The sequence below is a fragment of the Pinus tabuliformis genome, chromosome X, assembly GCF_031772625.1.
Source record: "Pinus tabuliformis cultivar Carrire ecotype Pingquan chromosome X, CPIR1, whole genome shotgun sequence".
Lineage (NCBI taxonomy): Eukaryota > Viridiplantae > Streptophyta > Pinopsida > Pinales > Pinaceae > Pinus > Pinus tabuliformis.
The window spans coordinates 1,188,780,070-1,188,799,920 of record NC_142308.1 but is presented as its reverse complement, the minus strand read 5'-3'; the positions used below and the strand labels follow the sequence as shown (position 1 = coordinate 1,188,799,920).

General features: G+C 40.1%; 2 protein-coding genes across 6 annotated transcripts in view; one reads left to right on the top strand and one right to left on the bottom strand.

The window, feature by feature from the left end:
- The first annotated feature begins 1,414 nt into the window (after positions 1-1,414).
- LOC149144200 (uncharacterized) lies at positions 1,415-2,055 on the top strand. Its single transcript, XM_089452066.1, has 2 exons — positions 1,415-1,542; positions 1,678-2,055. The coding sequence occupies exons 1-2, from the start codon at positions 1,420-1,422 to the stop codon at positions 2,053-2,055; spliced, it is 501 nt and encodes a 166-aa protein (XP_089308192.1). The 5' UTR covers positions 1,415-1,419.
- A 2,062-nt stretch (positions 2,056-4,117) lies between these two features.
- LOC149144199 ((S)-coclaurine N-methyltransferase-like) overlaps positions 4,118-19,851 on the bottom strand; it is a 199,890-nt gene continuing 184,156 nt past the window's right edge. For 3 of the 5 annotated variants that reach the window (XM_089446189.1, XM_089446188.1, XM_089446190.1), the window contains 3 exons: positions 6,082-6,165; positions 4,514-4,572; positions 4,118-4,381 (listed from right to left, as the gene is read on the bottom strand). In XM_089446189.1, the coding sequence (XP_089302315.1) occupies positions 4,189-4,381; positions 4,514-4,572; positions 6,082-6,165 (336 nt within the window). In that variant the 3' untranslated portion in view covers positions 4,118-4,188. The remainder of the gene's footprint in view (positions 4,382-4,513; positions 4,573-6,081; positions 6,166-19,851) is intronic. The other 2 variants (XM_089446192.1, XM_089446191.1) reach the window with 2 other exon arrangements.

Below are 19,851 nucleotides of genomic sequence, written 5' to 3'. Positions count from 1 at the left end.
AACAAAATCTCATAGACAAGTTTGATTTCTGTGGTTTTTAGGTTCAGAACATGGGCAAGCAATCTCTCCAGTGGGGTAAGTTATGCTATATGAAACATTTTGGATGCAATTTGTTAGTTTGTGGTTCCAATGATTTTCTGGGCTTTTGATAGGGACTATTAGCGATCGCTTGATCTAACATTAGTCTTTTAACATTAACTGCCAGTATAATCTTATAAATGCAGGCATATAATCTTATAAATGTTGGTTTTGGTTTCCTGCCATTTGGCTTGTTTTTGCCTGCCACTTAGCTTGTTATTTTCTTTTGCTGCCACTTGGCTTGTTTGTCATTTCTAGCTGCAGCTATCAAGTTTTATGGGTATTTTCCCCTCTCATTTTCATTCTTGAAAAGTAGTGGCAGTTAGCCAAGAGGAAAACTACCCACGGCTAGAACCAATTTCCACTGTTGGGGAGATGCGGTTATTCCCCTCTCTCGGACCTTTAGTGATATGAATCAGTGTTCTCAGTGGGCGTGCAGGCAGAAGATGTTAAGTCTTATTCATTTTTCCGAGTACTCCATATCTACAATATGCCAAACTCTTTTATATGATTGTTGATTTAAGCCTATAGCATACACATAATATCTAATTCTTTTAGTAAAATTTGATTTGCAATCAAATAGTCTGGCAAGGTCTCCGCAGTCTACCTTATCTGCAGTTGGCAGTTGGTCCAGTGGAAGCTTGAAGGGTCCTTCACAGGTCTCATCCCTGCCAACAACTCCTTTGACAGAGAATACTGATGCATGGGATTTGCTCTATGTAGCGGCCGGCGAAGTTGTCAGGCTAGAGATGGATGGAGCTAATCCAATATCCACATCTCCGATGCATGCCCAAGGGTTTCAAGGGCATGTTAGAAGGCAAAACTTCTCTGCATCACAGTCTCCAGCTTTTCTGAATAAAGACCTCGCGGGAAAGAGCTGTAGTTTCTCTGCGCTCTCTTCCAAGGACAAAATCAATAGTTCCCGAATTCTCCAGAGAAGTTGGAGTGACTAAATTTTTTTATTTTCAAGACCTAATCTGAATTTTTGTAACAAATTACACACTGAATTTGCAACGCCATGCAGACAGCAAGAGAGACACTGAATTTGCAACGCCATGCAGACAGCGCTTACACATAAGCAGAGAGATTTATGAACCAGTCTCGAATAAAAGTGAACAACATGCTCTTTTACGTCAAACTGCATGAAAAATATATGAAACGTGGCAAAGTCCTTTTGACAGATATAAGAAATGTGGCATTGTCTTTTTGACGTGTGATATTATCATCTTCACATTTGTTCGTATTTCTTTGCTTGGATTACAAAACTTTAAGGAATTTTGTTTTATTTTTTGATTTCATAGATTTAAAAATAATGACTTAATTTAGATTTAAGATGACTACATGGCTGGTTTGGCCAGCCAGATTGCTCATGCCATGCTTGATGATGACGAAAACAGTGATATGAATCAGTCTTCTCAGTGGGCGTGCAGGCAGAAGATGTTTGCAAAAGAGGGTGCAAACAAGGTATTGTATTGAAGTCTTATTCATTTTTCCGAGTACTCCATATCTACAATATGCCAGACTCTTTTATATGATTGTTCATTTAAGCCTATAGCATACACATAATATCTAATTCTTTTAGTAAAACTTGATTTGCAGTCAAATAGTCTGGCAAGGTCTCCGCAGTCTACCTTATCTGCAGTTGGCAGTTGGTCCAGGGGAAGCTCGAAGGGTCCTTCACAGGTCTCATCCCCGCCAACAACTCCTTTGACAGAGAATACTGATGCATGGGATTTGCTCTATGCAGCGGCCGGTGAAGTTGTTAGGCTGGAGATGGATGGAGCTAATCCAATATCCACATCTCCGATGCATGCCCAAGGGTTTCAAGGGCATGTTAGAAGGCAAAACTTATCTGCATCACAGTCTCCAGCTTTTCTAAATAAAGACCTCGCGGGAAAGAGCTGTAGTTTCTCTGCGCTCTCTTCCAAGGACAAAATCAATAGTTTCCAAATTCTCCAGAGAAGTTGGAGTGACTAAATTTTTTTATTTTCAAGCCCTAATCTGAATTTTTGTAACAAATTACACACTGAATTTGCAACGCCATGCAGACAGCAAGATCTTTCAGGGAAGGTAGCAAGTTTGTTCAAACCAAACAGAATAAGTGATGAGCACTTGGTTCAAACCAAACAGTGGCTATGATCTCTTAATATGCTCAGTAATAGAGTGAACTTATGAGCATGATAATTATATTGAGTGTGTAGACATGTTGCACAGAGCCTTTGTATTCTGTTGTTATGGCAGACCCCGGCAGGGACTACCGCCACGACAGTGGCTCCCTTGTCTATTTTATCACATTAAAACTTCATTAATAAGGTATTGGTCAATTAATAAGGTATTGCTCAATTAAATTAAGTGGAACACCACGAAAATAAATATCGCTTAAATGTCCCTTTAGCCCATGTTATAATAGTTTTTCCACAATTTTAATGAAATGTACAACTAAATTGGTTGTCTTTGTAAATTAAATGATTGTTTTTATTTTATTGTTGCTAACGTTTTCATATAAACTTTTAATGATTTCATTGTTTCCAGGATTGAAAAAATAAATAAAAATTAAATTTGGCCTATGTGATAATAGTTTTTCCACAATTTTAATGAAATGTACAACTAAATTGGTTGTCTTTATAAATTAAATGGTTGTTTTTATTTAATTGGTTGTCTTTATAAATTAATTGGTTGTCTTTATAAATTAAATGGTTGTTTTTATTTTATGGTTGCTGAGATTTTGATATAAACTTTTAATGATTTCATTGTTTCCAGGATTGAAAAAAGAAATAAAAAATAAATTTTGAATTAAGAGTACCATTTCACTTCCCCACTACTTTGCTTAGTGTAACATAATACCATATTAATTAATATTAACGTAACATGATACTTCATGTATTGTATTTTTGCATGTATTTTTTATAAGACATTGTTTGGTTCTCCCGCATTGTATAGACATCATTGTACTCAATAGTCCATTTGACTTACCTTGTAGTCAATAATTAGACATAAATATAATTATTTTATCTTATCTACTTTACCTCAATAGTCTATTTGATCTACCTTCTAGTCAATAATTAGACATAAATATAATTATCTTATCTTATCTTATCTACTTTACAACATTAAAACTTCATAAAAGAAAGTAAATTATGTGTTATTTGGGTCAAATCCACATTGCAGTATCTGTGATTTTGCAACGGCCCGGCTATAGAAAATTACATTGTATGCAACATTATATCAGGGCAAGCAAAATATTATTGGTAGGAAATGTGCTTGCCATCACTCCACATATATTCATTGTAAACTTTATTTGTTATACGACTCTCATCAAACAAGCATATTTCAACGATCTTATTCATTTGAGTGTGTTGTCTGGCACTATCTAATTTGCAGATGCATCCCTTGCTCAACAACTCAATACTATCATATTATCAGTTAGCAATGTAATCATGTAACATGTACTGCTGTGTTTTAACTTGATGGCCTAAGCAATCTGAACAATTCACCCAAACTGTTCAAGCCGTCTTTGCTGGGTAATAGCTGTTTATTAGCGTTTCACATTATCTATGTGGTCTCAAGTATGGCCATTTTATGCTCTGTATAGGTATAGTGTGTATTGTATCAATCTTATGTATCTCATTTTGAACATTGTTAAGGATTTTTAGCATACAAAAATATCTCTGTGTTTTCAAGCATGGTAATTCTAAGATCTGTATTAGGTGTGGTGTGTGTTGCAGGTGAATTATGTATCTATTTTTGGTCATATCCATGTGTAAGAGGTAGGAAACAAACTTTAAATAGCACTCACTCTCAGAAACCATCCAGAAGGGGCCTCTGTAATTTCCTTAATATATCAGTTATGACATATCTTTGCTTTGATATTTAAAATGTATTCTACTTTGTCAATATCAGAATCAAATTTACTTTTTTTAAAAAGCAAATCTGAAACCATCCTTCTTCCCCATCATTATATCCAAAAAGTTCCACCACTGCAATGAACGTTCACTTACTCTCAAAAACCATCCAGAAGAGGCCTCTGTAATTTCCTTAATATATTAGTTATGACATATCTTTGCTTTGATATTTAAAATGTATTCTACTTTGCCAATATCAGAATCAAATTTACGTCTTTTTAAAAAGCAAATGTGAAACCATCCATTCTTCCCCATCATTATATCCAAAAAGTTCCACCACTGCAATGAAGAACGTTCGCCAGTAGGCAATCCATTTTTGGGCCGAGCTCTCTCCATAGGTATCATTAAATATGGGAATTATAGAGGTCAAATTCTTATCCATATTCTTCAGCCATTCTTCACTGCAAGATAATATGGAGAATTAGGACTCTGCAAATACATGATACACCCAAATCTTATGATGTAGCTTTATGTTAACCATATGAGTAACACTATACAAGATAGTGAGCTAGACGGAAAGTAAGCTTCAGTACCTTGTTTGAGCATAGTGTTTCCCATTTACAAGCCAATGATCAACAACCGCAACGTGATCCTGTAGGTTTGAATGAACTCAGTCAAATCGATATGAATACTAGTATTTGTCAGTTTATCCACTTATATTGTTAATGTTAAAATACTGACTGTTGCACATCTTACAAACCATTCCCTTTCTGTGCCCTTACATAGACCTGGTAATGAATACAAGATTCTTGTTTTGTAGTATGCTCTTCCAAAATTAACTACAAAGTTGTTGTATGACCCGATTGTCAAGGCCAGTCTATTTCATTTGGTTGGCAGAGCCAAACTTTCTGCGAAACATACTCATTCTGCAACCTACATTTTTAATCAGGTAGAATCTGAGCTATTTGCATGCATGGCTGCTTTGCAATGGTGAGAAATCAAGATGTCTATGTTGTTTAACACCGACAAAGTAGAAGCTACAGTGAAAATAAAACATCACAAATTCCCTGCGCATATTTTATATTGATATCTTGCGGTTTCCTTCGTTTAAGAATGATACATTGTCTTTAAGAAGTGCGTTAATCTGATTATTTTACAGCTTATAACACAATTATTTGTTGACTTGTGAATTTTTATTAACCAGTTTCACATTTTATAATGTTTATTTTATTATACAAGAGCTTGCAAGCAATATATAACAGTTATCAATTACATGTGATAATCTTTTCTCTCCCTGCCTTCAATTGTTAGTATCTTTGAGAGCAAGTTCTAGAAGTTTTTTACTATTATTTCAAGAATTGCATCTTAATCATAATTTTCTCCACATTCCTCCACTTGACATGTTATTTAAAAGTTCCATTCAAGCAGATCAGTAATCATAGTAGTTTTTTTTTGCCAAGTTGTCTGTGATCTTCCAAGCTTGACCCGTGGTTTGAGAAGCCGCGCCCCAGGGGCATCTAATCCGTCAAAGTCACCTAGGGATCGCACCTGGCCTGAACCACAACAGCTCTTAGCTGACTGGATTTTTTAGCATGCCGCCTCCCCCTAGCACAGGGCACAACCACCCTCAGTGAAGTTTGATCCTGAGTCGCCTTGCTAACGAGGCCCATCCTGCACTGGTTGTGCGAGACTTGACCAGTAATCATGGTAGTTATCTGATAGACTTATTTGAATTTTTAACTGTTTCACCCCACTTTATCTCAAGTCACTAGAGAACAAAACATTATCATAATCTTTGCATTAGATCAAGATGGTTCCTACTCCTTTTAGAAACTATAAAAGGACTTGTGATTATTTGTTAACTCTTTCACTAGTGTCTAGTGTGTGTGAGCGTTTCAGTATTTTTGCCTTTGTCACAGATGTTTGTAAGGAATTTTCTTGTGAAATCATTGTTCAGCGTGCAGACAGCAAAATAATGTTTTTTATAAAGAAAAATCAAGAACTCACCGTTCACCTTAAGATGAAAATATTGTTGTGTTTTATATTTGTGTTAGAGGCTACAAATAAAAATAATTAAGTAGCAAGCCTGGAGTAATATTGTAATCACAACGCTTAATGAACAATCAAACAACTGATAAAAATCACGCAGGTACAGAAATACCTGAAAATACAAAAGCAAGTTGCTTGAGGGCATTGTACCTCCAGCGAAGAAGTATCTTGTAATCCAATCATCTTCATCAACATCCTGTCATGTATGAGAAGTTATGAACCCATTTGAGAACTTTTTTAAAATATGCTTATCTTATACCCTCAAAGCAATGAAATGCTACAAATTTCCCACAGACACTTTTTCTCATGTAGTTGACTCGGCACTCTTTCAAGTCCATTTGTCCTGGCAAATCTATTCAATATATTATGGCTTCTTTGGTTTCTTAGATTATAAATAAGCCTTCTACCAAAAGAAAAACTATTTCAGTAACAACACGATTTTTACTTAAAGATGCCCATCTTATTACAGCATGTCTTATACCCTCAAAACAGCGAATTACGATTTTCCCGCGACGATCTTTCTCATGGAGTTGACTTGTCACTCTTTCAAGTCCATTTGTACTGGCACATCTACTCACTTAAGTTATGGCTTCTTTAGTTTAAAGTTCTAAATATGCCTTCCACCAAAAGAAAAACTATTTCAGTAACAAGATGATTCTTTCATCTTTTGGAAGAAATGAGACTTCTTGATGTAATGAACCCACCTGGGCATTAGTCGCACTAGTTACTAGTGGATTTTCAATTGTTTTTATTGATGCAACTAATATCTGAATCCAGATATAGACAGAGTCTGCGATGGTTTGTAGCCCAGTTGTTGAACTTGCCAACTGAATAATATGCACACCATTAACAGCACAAAGTGCTCTTCTTGAAAGAGCAATTTCTGACCAGAAAATTCTTATCTTATTAGAGCAAGTTAAGGGTGTCTCTGTCTGCTTTTTGACAGTTAAGCTCATATTTATGATGTTTAGATCGCCCCTTTATTACATTTTCTATTTTCCATGATATATATCTTTAATGCAATGTAGGGAAAACTTTAAATGGTCAAAGTCCTCTCCAAGGCCTCAAACATATATCCTTTTGAACATGTGCCGAACTTGTACATTTGGTATCCAAGTTAACAGTGCATACCAAAACAGTAACTTGGAACAGCAAAATAAATAAATAACACAACCACAAATTAGCACACAAGTGACACCACCAAAATACTCTCAGCCATTTTATTAATTATGTGGAACCAGATACATAGAATGAGATGAAATGAAAGAACCTGAGCTTTCCAAGCAAGCTGAACAAAACCCAGAAAGATGTCACTGACCCAAGTGACGAATAGCCCTGGAAGAGAAATGCACACTGCTCAGTGAATAATCTGCTGCTGTCTGACAACTGAAACGATGAATTCTGCTCTGAATACTGCCCAGATCAGACTGAAACTCAGCCCCTAGACTCCTCTCCAAAAACTCACAAAAACCCAGAAAGAATTTGACTCAACTCCAAGCAATGAGAGAGCCCTCCAACAGGTGCGGATGGCCCAACTGGCCAGCTGGTGCGTACTTCCGCAAGAATTCTGCCTGCTGGAAATTCTACCATTGAGAAATTCTTCCCTAAGCAGGAAATTAGCCTTTAGAAGAGCTAATTCCTTGGCTCCTCAACCTCCCCAGCAACCCAGCTCCAAGGTGTGGAAATTCCTACACTGGAATCCCTACTGCAGCAAACTGGTGTTACCTCTCCTACTTGATTAAATCATACAAGTTATTTACTGTCTTCTACGGTAAATTTTGAAGTAAATACATCTACAGCCTTCACTTAATTAATATATTTGCGGAAACAAAATATTGAGCAAGAAAGAACAATGCAACAAATAGGACATGGTTATTTTTGGACAAAATGTCCCCGGAAAAACACAATGCGGGAAAACCGGTGCAGCAGCATTGAGGGTTTATTATTATGCATGATAAAAATCTGAGTACAAATCTAGGATACTCAACTAGCAATCCTTTACAGAGAAAATACTAGACAAAAGACTGGTGAAATGATCTCACCCTGTCACTGGAGAATCAGTGATTGATCCTTCACCTCTAGAGGCTCTGCGTGGCTTCTGTGCAGAAATGCGTCACCCTGGGCAGCTTCTGTGCAGAAATGCGTCACCCTAGGCAGCTTCTGTGTCACCCCTCATGGGTATTATGGTGCCTCTCTAGCTAAGAAATCGACTTTCTTGCCTCCCAGACTCACACCTTGGCTTCTGGCAACTGAACTTCGAATTCTCTCAGCAGAAACTCGACTTCCCCTCACTGATTGCGCTGCCTCTGCGTCAGTACTGCATAGGCCAGCGTCAACCTTCCTCTGGATGTCTTTCGGTCCTCTCTCTGCTTGTACTCTCTAGGAATTCCTTCTCCCGAACTCTCATTGCCGCTCTGCTGCAAGATCTCCTCAATCGATTTTCCTCCTGAGAACTTCTCACCTCAGAAAATCGATTTTCTCAATCTGTTTGTGTGTTTTCCAAATGACCCTCAAGCCCCTTCTTATATCTTTTTGTTGGACAACCAATGACCTAGATTAAAACATAATCAAAGGCTCAGACCCTTTTGACTTGATCCATGGCTTTTTCTAGAAGTTTCACCCCTGATTAGATTAATACCCATTAATATTTTAATTTTCCTAAGTTTAGACTTAGGAACCCCATTAAAAATATTAATTATTTTAATAAAATCACTTTTAGGTGGAATTTCCCAAAACGCTTTCTGGGTTCTTTGGAATACCTGTGCCCAAGCCTCCCTGCACAATTTGAGGCTTAGAGCACATCCGATGCTACCCCAAATTAACATTCCCTCTTAGCAAGGAATGTGCTCTAACAATACACTACCTCTCTGCATACTGCTTTGACTCTAAAGCATCGTCTTTGCGCTGCTAATGTTTGACGTATTGTCCACCAACCACTGCGCTATTGCTGCCATTGTACTGTTGCCTTTGACACTGCCATTGCCAATGCTACATCTGTACTACAACTCCCTCTCAGACGTTGCATCTGCTATGCTGCTAGCACTGCCACTGCTAACACTACATCCGCACTACAGCTTAGTTGTTGAGAGAAGCAACTAAAAACACCCAAAAATGGACAAGTATCTAATGGATACACCTCGGTGCTGAAATCCTGACTGCTGCTAGTCCACTCTGCCTCTGAAGCCACTGCACAACTTAAGCTCTGCACTATGCCTTCTCGCACTGCTCCCTCTCTTCTCTGCGATGCTAGGCGTTGGCTCTCCTAGCCACTGCATCTGTCGAATCAACACTCCATGGCACCAACTGAAACTCCACCATCCTGCTACTCCTGATCATGGGCTCCTGTAGCAAGGTGATGATCCAAGATGTGGGCTCCTCAAGGATCCTGCCCTTCTATAGTCCTCTGATTATAGTTCTATATTAGCCCACCTCCCTCCTAGAGGTATCTCAGCTGTCATGGTGAACTCCTCGTCAATCTTCGTGGCTTCAACTTTCAGATCATGCTTCTCATCCTTGTCCTTCTTCTTCAAAGGACACTGGGATGCATAGTGGCCCATCTCACCACATTTGAAGCACTTCACCTTGGAGATGTCCTTCTTATGTCTCTGTTGCCCCGGTTGTCCCTACGATGCAAGGGTTGCGTTATCCTCTTCCTCCTCTTTGGGCTTCAACTCACTGTTGTTGCTCCTCCCATCAAGTTTTACCTTGAGCAAGTCTCTCCTCAACTCTTCTTGTTTCAAAGCTACCCATATCTCGTCCCAATTTGGCAACGCTTCCCTGCCCAGGATACTCTGAACAAAGATCTTTCAATCATATAAGATGGAGTTTGGAGGCAATCTCACTAACTCCGAGTCTTGAGGAGTATGTCTCGCATTTGACAACTCATCACAGGTCTCCTTCAGTTTCGTAAGGAATGGATCCACTCGCTCCCCCTTCTGCATCTGAGAAGATCTCAACTTCTGCTTTAAGTACATCTTTCGCTACTCGGAAGTTCCCTGATACAATGTGGCCAAGGCATCCCACATCTCCTTAGTGGTCCCTTTGATGGCAATGTGGCACACCACATGATCCTTGACTCCATCTAGGATCATCATCTTCCCTTAGCCATCTTAGCTTTGTACTTTTTTAGCGGATCTGCATCAGCAGGTTCAGCCACCACATTATCAATGTACATCTTGAGGGCATGCTCATCTAGCAGGAAGGTCATCCTAGCCTTCCAAATGGCATAGTTGGAAGCCCCATCCAACCTATCATGATCCCTCAAGCCACTGGTTTCCATCTCCTCCGAAAACTGTCGAACAAATCCCTTTTTCTCCCTATTGCGTAGCTCCTGGGCTGACTTACACACTCCCTGATGGAGCTTGGTAAGTTGTTGCTCCTTTGCTACTCAGCAATCGAGAAATGTTGATTTCCTCTACAAGAAATCACTGAGGAAGTATTCCCTCACTATGCTCCGCTGCTTCTTTCTTCTAATATCTTTTCAACCTGACAAAGCTGCCTATTCAAAAATCTGTGTCCACCAGTTGCTCATCATGCTGAGGCTCAGCATTGCTCCCTTTGCCACTACAAAAATTGAACTGGAAGCTTTTTCTCTCCGTCAGCTCACTCAAAGAGAGACTCCCTTGGATTTCCGATCCTCTGGCAGGAATTGCATAAACCCTCTGGGGTTTCGACTTACTACCTCCTGCAGTTTTTTGAATTCCCTTTATGCTCAGCATTGGGGTTACTGGTTCTGCTCCTCTTTCTTTTCCTGCACTAGCTCTGATACCATGTGAAAATTCCTACACTGGAATCCCTACTGCAGCAAACTGATGTCACTTCTCCTACTTGATTAAATTGCAAGTTATTTATTGTCTTCTACGGTAAATTTTGAAGTAAATACATCTGCAACCTTCACTTAATTAATATATTTAAGGAAACAAAATACTGAGCAGGAAAGAACAATGCAACACATAGGACACAATTATTTTTGGACAAAAAGTCCCCAAAAAAACCCAATGTGGGAAAACTGGTGCAGCAACTCTGAGAGTTTATTATTATGCAAGAGAAAAATTAGAGTACAAATCTAGGATGCTCAACTAGCAATCCTTTACAGAGAAAATACTGGACAAAAGATTGGTGAAATGATCTCACCCTATCACTAGAGAATTAGTGACTGATCCTTCACCTCTGTAAGCTCTGCGTGGCATCTGCACAGAACTGCATCACCCTGGGCATATTCTGCATCACCCTCGTGGGTAGTATGCTGCCTCTCTGCTCAGGATCCTCTGTTGGCTGAGAAATGAACTTTCCTACCTCCCAAACTTACACCCTAGCTTCCGACAACTGAACTTCGAATTCCCTCAACAAAAACTTGACTTCCCCTCACTGATTGCGCTGCCTTTGCATCATCACTGCATAGGCCAGCGTCGGCCTTCCTCTAGACGTCTTTCTATCCTCTCTCTACCTTGTACTCTCCCGGAATTCCTTCTCCCAGATTCTCACTACCCCTCTGCTGCAAGATCTCCTCAATCGATTTTCCTCCTGAGAACTTCTCACCTTAGAAAATCAATTTTCTCAATCTCTCTGTGTGCTTTTCAAATGACCCTCAAGCCCCTTCTTATATCTTTCTGTTGGACAACCAACGGCCTAGATTAAAACATAATCAAAGGCTCAAATTGTTTTGACTTGATCCATGATTTTTTCTAGAAGTTTCACCCCTGATTAGATTAATACCCATTAATATTTTAATTTTCCTAAGTTTAGACTTAGGAACCCCATTAAAAATATTAATTATTTTAATCAAATCACTTTGGGTGGAATTTCCCAAAACGCTTTCTGGGTTCTTTGGAATACCTGTGCCCAAGCCTCCCTACAAAATTTGAGGCTTAGAGCATATCTGATGCTACCCCAAATCAACACAAGGCCTACGCAATCTTTCCCTAGTGAGGTCCACACACTGCCAGAAAATGGAGAATTCAACCCTCAGAAATGGCCCCAAGATAACCCTACAAAATGCCACCAAAATTTCGGCTCCAAGATGTAGAAATGCTCCTGTACTTCTGCTAACCCAAATCACTGAAGTTGGCCCAGTTAACTGCTAAGTCAAACTGCGTCTGCACCTAGGAAGTGTGCACTACTGGGTCTATTCGCTGAAAATGTTACCCTGTGGAAGCCCCAGAATGAACTCCTCCAAGGGAGACACTCGTAGTTCTCCGAAACTAGTGTGGATTTCACTTGAAGCCCTTGTGCTCAACAACACTCCAATCCTTGCACTAAACAACTCCAAGAGATGTAAAATTCTCAAGTGTAATAGTCAAAAGTTGGTGTGGGATGTCTCCCTTTTGCCTTATATACTCTTGGCCCATGACTCCCCCTTGGTGCCCCTCAATTTCCACTAAAATCACACTTTCTATCTCTAAGGGTGTGTATTGCCTCCTCATGGCCCCTATTTGTGCATGGGACCCATTTACCCATATCTCCTAAGTCCAAAAATGCCAAAATTTACCCCTAAACCTTTGCCTCTTTTCCCAAGTGACAAAATTGAGCTATAGGCTTCCCTTCTAGCAACTTATGTGATGGGTATATTACAAATTTTCTTGTAAAGCTAAAATTTATATCACCAAAGACAAACATTACAATGTATCTTATCCTAACATACCTTTTTGGCCAACTTCTTGTCTTATTTCCATTGGTGACGGGCACATGATTATAAAATGAAAGATCAGTTAAAATGGTTTTGCCTTATAGGTTTCATTTTTTTTACAAGGTGTGATGTATATAAAATGAAACATAATTCATATACACACCCACACACACACATATATATATATGCCTGAACTATAGAACATAGGATGTTAATATAATTATTAAAATATGCATCACATAAAGCCATAACTTTATGTGAAAGGGCACCTTGAGAACTATAAAATGCCAAGGCTACACACCATTGTAATTCATATTATTCATCATGTCTTATTAATTATTTTATATATTATTTGTTCCATATGGATTTATGTCTATTTTTTCCTTATGTTGGATATTTCTTAGTAAAAGAACTTCGCTTGTTTCACAAAGGTTAAATTAGAAACCCTCAGACTAGAATATGCTAAGGAAGATTCCTAGTGATGGTTGCTTCACTTGAGATCCATATTAATTTGGCAACTCGAGGACAAATTCCCTCCTTTGGACAATCTTCCTCATCAAGGAAGACCCCTTCTAGCCCTTGGAAGAATTTAATTGGGTTAAAGAAAAAATATATATTTAATATGAAAACCCACATGTGCACAAAAGGACAGGTGGGCCGAAAAGAGAAATTGGACACCCTTGGATGGCTATAAATACAAGTCAAATGACCCTCATTTGGAGGCAATCATCAAGCATTCTTCTTTTCTCTTCTTTGGTTTTGGTTCGCACCGGTCTGAAATTGGTTCATGAAGAATTCGTTTGTACAAGTCCAAAATTACAGGGTCCAAAACTCGCACATTCGATTAGGGTTTTTGGTTTGCAACTACAGGGTTGCCATAGGAAAATTTCCGCTACAGTCGCATGCATGCAAGCCTCTGCGTGCGGCCAGAAAGCTTCAGTCACATGCATATCTCTCTTTCCATGTGGTTGGAACCTAGGGTTTCATTTGACAGTTGACCAGAAATTTTGACAATTGATCCCAGATGTTGACAATTGACCACGAGCTTCTGAATCATGGTTTTGACTAGTATTATTGTTGGGTTCATCTTTGGGATATGATTTGGTTAATTTTGCTGGATAGTCTTGTGAACGAAGAAATGGATTATTGTACTCTCTCTTTGTTGAACATTTTATCACAATCTAATAAGAAGAAGAATTTGAAAAGGCTTTCCCCCTTGTAGGGTTTTGCCCTTGTCTCTAACCAATCCTAGTGTCTCTATGTGTGAATGCTTTTCTTCTATTGTTCTTGTTAGGATTCCAAGAAACTCTCCTAGGTTGTAGCTCGAAGATGCCTGGTAACATATAAATTCAACTATTGTTGCAGATTTAATGGAAGGAATGATGGTTTGGTTCAAGCCAGATAACCACTTTTACTTTGTTTCACTCCAGACATGCGTGAACACCCTCAGACTACAAGGCTTTAGACCACCAATGCTCACAGTTTAGATATTAGGTGAATATGGAAAATACTAACCACACTAGCAGATGCACAAGACCATGTGATGGCCGACTGCAACTAGTAAAGAAACCGGTAAATATAATCTACTAATGCAAAGATAGGATGACAACTCTCCTGCATTAGACAGAAAGAAACCTGGGCAACCTATTCAATGGTGCATACAAGATTCTAACACAGAGATAAGATGACAGTTATCTAGTGCTAAACATCAAGAGATCAAGAACACAGCGTATCAGGTACAAGCTTGGAACAGAGGAAAATGGAAAGTGAGCAGTTAACAGCAAAAGAAGCTTGTATTAGCTGAAAATGAAGGCGAGACACTACAAGTGACAAAGTGTCTACAGTCTCCAGAAGTTGAACCTTACATCAAATGCCAACCCTGATTACATCTTTCTTCTGCATATTTATAAGTTTACAATACTATGGCACTTGGCCATTTAGGTATGGAGGGGTCATAATTGACCACCAACCGCATTTAACTACCTGATGGAGTCTCTGAACGAATTTGCTTGCTTCAGTGGAAGAATCCGATCTGTTCAGGTGCTGTGCTGTCCTTTTTGGTTGTTGGAGTGCTCGTACCAGTGGAGTCCATAACTGATAAATTCAGTTACAGGGTCGTGCTTGTCCTTTTCTCCCTTGGCCATGCTTTCTGTTAAATATGGTTGTTGGGGGGTTTGACAGTGACTGATACTTGCATCGCTGATCATCTTCTTCTTCGGGCAAACAGAATGGCTAAGGACGTAGGATGCATGGGCAAATGGACAGTCGGGATGAGAGGGAAGGATGATTGTCAGATCGAGAAAATGAATGGTGGAGATGGCTCAGCGGAGGCTATCGACCGAGGTGAGAGCGGGGTGATTTGGGGCCGTCAGATCTTCAGCAGGCAGATCAGTCAGTCATCGGGCTACGAAGCTGCACGGTTGTTTAACGGGCGTGAGTGGTTTGGTTGGGCAGTTTGGTTAAGCGGTAAAAGCCCGGGGTCACGCGATTCCATTTAGCGATCGACATGTAGCAGCAGATGAGAGAGAAAAACCGCTCTCATCGCACGCTAACGCTTGATCAAATTGTCGGCACGATGAAAGCGAAGACCGTCAGATCTTGGCGGAGATGATCTGATGGTGGAGAGTGGCAGAGTGGGTCGCTTTACCGGATGCGACGGGAGCTGTTGGATCGGCTGGGGTGATCAACAGTGGGGAAACGATGAGGGGTTTTACGAGCGCGCGAGGGCGTATGGGTAAGGTTTCACGGTAAGTTTGGCGTTTTGCGCTCGGGGCTAAGGCAAAAAGGGGCCTTGTCAGTTTCAGAAGGCTTATTCAGGGAATGATGAGGGTTTAGAGATGAGCGAGATGAAGGAAGAAAGGAAACAGTGACCAATGTGAGCCTCCCTTTGAACATAACCAAACGGACCATGATCCTTTCTGACCTTAGAAAGTCAGCGCCGCATAGCAGAGCTAACACTAGCTCCTTCTGGTGAAAGCCTCCCTGTGAGGTTTCAAGAATCGTAGACCACTGCCTTACATACAAAACAAGATCAACAATAATTCCTAGTGTTCCATTGGGCATGGAGTCTAATTAAGCCTACACTAAAACTTGTAAAGAGAACATATTTACAATGCTGAGGCTTAAAAGGCCTTAATTGACATAACCCTTCAAAAACCGCCCATTAACTGAGCCATCAAAATCTGTTTTTCCTTCCATACTTTGCAGTATGAAAGTGTTGTTCCCGTGGATCTGAGCAATGATAAAAGGTCCAGTCCACAGAGCATCGAACTTCCCATGATTGCCTTTCTTTTCCTTCAGTGCAGCCCATTTAAGAACCAAGTCTCCAATTTGACAATTGTCTATCTTTGCCTTTCTGTCAAAGGCTTCCTTGATCCTCTTTTGATGTGCTACAGAATTTTCAATCAGTTGATCTCTGATCTGATGTACTTTAGCGAAGTCACTAATTCTCTTTGCCATATCATTTTGCTCTTCCTGTAAGAGCTTGGCCACAGGGAGGGTTAACTGGATTGGGAATACAGTCTCAGTTCCATATACCTGCTTGAACGGAGAATTCCTTGTGGATTTCTTGGTGGTGACCCTGTTAGCCCACAATGCAAACTTTAGCTTGGAATCCCAGTTCCTTTTGTTGTCTTCCAGCAGCTTTTTGATTATCCTTATCAGGCTCTTGTTGGATGATTTTTCTAGACCATTACCTTGAGGGTAATATGAGGTGGAATGCACTAGCTTAATGCCCATTGAGTCACACATGTTCACCAACTCTTTTGCCCTGAAGGCTGCTGCATTGTCTGTAATCAATTTGTGTGGACAGCCAAATCTGGTAAAAATATTTTTTGTCAAAAACTTCATGACCACATGATGATCAGCTTTCATAGCATGGATGGCATCAATCCATTTAGTGAAGCAGTCAGTGGCTACTAAAATCCATCTGTGCTGGCCACTAGAATGTGGGTTAATTTCCCCTATGAAATCCAAACCCCACTACTGGAAAGGGCCACTGGCATGTATTGGCTTCAAGGGTAAGGACTTCAACTACTGTTTTCCTTCAAACCTTTGGCATTTGTCACAAGATTTTACAAATGAAAAGACATCAGAAAACAAGGTGGGCCAATAATACCTAGCTCTGAGGATTTTGTGGGCTGTGGTTTTCCAATAGTGATGTCCTCCACAGACGCTGGAATGGAATTGATGCATGACTTCCGTAGATTTCTCTTCGTCCAAACATCTTCAAAGGATTTCAGATGGATCCCTCCAATACAGCAAGTCCTCATGAATACAGAACTTCGCTGCCCTGAGCTTAATATTCCTAGCTTGGCTTGAACTAAGGACTGGAGGAACTTCTAGCTTCAGCAAAAATTGAGCTATTGTAGAATACCATTCACAAGAAGCTAGATTTTCTGCCAATGACTGGTTCTGCCCTGGTTCAACTGTTTCTTCCCCTGTTTGTCTGTCATTTGAGCTTGTGCCTATCCAATTCATGTCCAACATCCTGCAATTTTCTTCAGCCATCAGCTTGGCAAGGCCCTGACCTCTGACAAGCTTGGTGGGCTTTAATTCTATGTTGAATTCAATAAGCTTTGCAATCCATTTGGCCCTTCTTCCATCAACATCTGGCTGTGTTAGGACATCCTTTACTGAAGCAGAAGGCACATATGCAATTACCTTGGAGTGCAAAATGTATATTCGGAAAGCTTTCAAGGATTTGATAAGGGCATAAGCCTGTTTTTCGATGATATCATACCTCAGTTTAGCATCCCTTAATGTTTTGCTGAAAAATGCCACTGGATGCTCTAAACCCTCATCATCTTTCTGTAATAAAATTACTGCAAGGGTGTCACTGGAAGCAAAGGAGAAGATATGGAACTCCTTGTTGTAATCTGGGCTGATCAAAGTGGGAGCTTCCATAATAGCTCTCTTGATGGCTTCAAAAGATCTTCTTGCTACATCAGTCCATCCGATCTCTGATCCCTTTTTAGCATAGAGGTGGCGTGCTTTACCAATTCTACAAAATTAGGAATAAACCTCCTTACAAAATTTATTTTGCCTAGAAAGGATTGGATGTCCTTTTTTGATCTTGGGACAGACAAGGTCTGTATTGCTTTTACTCTTTCTGGGTCAATTTTGACACCTGTAGCAGAAACAATGTGCCCTAAAATCTCGCCCTCTTCTAAAGCAAATTGTGACTTCTTGGGATTCACTGATATCCCAAACCTCCTGCACTTCAGAAACACTTTCTTTAAATGCTGCAAATGATCTTGATGGCTGCTGGAGTATACTATTATATCATCCGGTAGACAAGGACAAACTTATCCTTCTCTCCTACAAACACTATATCCATAGCTCTCTGAAAGGTCGCCCCAGCATTCCTCAGTCCAAAAGGCATCTTGGAGTACATAAAATTTCCCCAAGGAGTGGTGAAAGTAGTCTTTTCTTGATCATCTGGATGTACAGCAACTTGGTTATACCCTGAAAATCCATCCAGGAAAGACATAACTTTGGCTCCTGAGACTTTCTGTAGCAAATGCTCCATCTTTGGCAAGGGATAGTTGTCTTTCTTAAAGCATTTGTTCAGGTTCCTGAAATCAACACACAGCCTGATTTCTCCACTTTTCTTCCTCACCACTACCAAATTGGCTACCCACTTTGAATATCTCAGGGGGACTATGATTTTGGCAGCCAATTTCTTGATTTCTTTTTCAATCAAAGGGAGGAGCAAAGGATTCATGGGTCTCAACTTCTGCTTGAAAGGAATGGTGTCTTTCTCCAATGGGATCTTGTGCTGGATGATCTTTTTGTCATAAGTTTTAAGGTCACTGTATTCCCAAGCAAAGACAACGGTAAATTGCTTCATTAAGGTGCAGTACTCAAAACTTTGGGCAGCAGACAAATGAGTGGACAGATTTATATACTTTGGATGATCTGGACTCCTTATGTTATGTCTATGGACTACAGATTGATCTTCTTTTTGGGCAATCTTATGAGGCATATCATTATGGTCAAACAACTTCTTTAGAGGCACTAGCCCTTTAGGTATATGATTGTTGGGCAACTGTACAATGTTGTCTTGGCCAATTCTGTTCTTTAGCTGGGGCTGGGGACATTCCTCCAAGGTTTCATTCTCTTGATCAATTTGTATTTTAGAGAATTCATCAATGACTTGCAGAAACCTATTTACTTCATCATCATCCTTAGAGACTTTCCAGTGCTAGACATTATCAGGCAAGGATGGTCTATATTTTATCTGGACTTCATAAAACAACTTAGGGGGCATGGGAGGGATGAACATGCTAGCAGACACAACAAAGGAATAAGCAAGCTGATTTTGGACTCTAGGGATATATGAGATACAAAAACTATCGAAAGTATCTTTGAGTCTCCATACCTCATCTCGATACGATTTCAGCCTTGGGTGCCTTGCTTGGAATGTTTTGTTCACTTGTTGAATGATGAGATCAGCATCTCCAAACACCTTGATGTCCCTGATTCCCATGTCTTTAGCTGCGTTTAAGCCCAGTATCAGAGCCTCATACTCTGCTATATTGTTGGTGACCTGGAAAGTCAGTTTAAAAGACAGATGTGTGTTGTCTTGTTTTGGATACACCAGCACCACTCCTGCTCCTACAGTTTCCTTTGAACATGCTCCATCAAAGAACATATCCCAAGCCTGTGTCCCTTCCTCTTTCATGGCCTGGCATACTGGTTTCTTGACCGAGGCCCTCTGGGATTCTTCAATTTGGAGAATACATGTCCCAAAATTAGTGTCCACAGCGTAAATGGGATGATTAGTGGGGTTCTTCTCATTGCTGATGATATAGGCCAGCTGGGCTTCCCTATACAATCTTCTGCTTTCTCCTCCAAAAACTGGGACAGTGGCATAAGATAAATCATTTTGCAATGTCCCACCCAACCTCTTAATCCATCCTCTGGAAAGTAGCATGCCAAACTTAGGGGGGACATCTGCCACCACGATATCCATCATCATGCTTTTTATGGGCAGCTGAGTTAGGGTGATAGCCAAGTCTTTGATTAACCCCAGACATTTCACCTTCCTTGAATCAAAGGAGAACAAGTCATGATATGGTCTGGTAATGTCAAGGCCTAACTCTTCCATGACAACTTTGGGCATCAGATTATGGCTGGCACCTGTGTCCAGCAGACAGTTGTGGAGGATTTTGTCATGAATGGTCAAGGAGACATAAAATGATGGAGAATTGTCATCAGCAGGTTCAGTCATTGGGCTAAGCACAACTGCAGGTT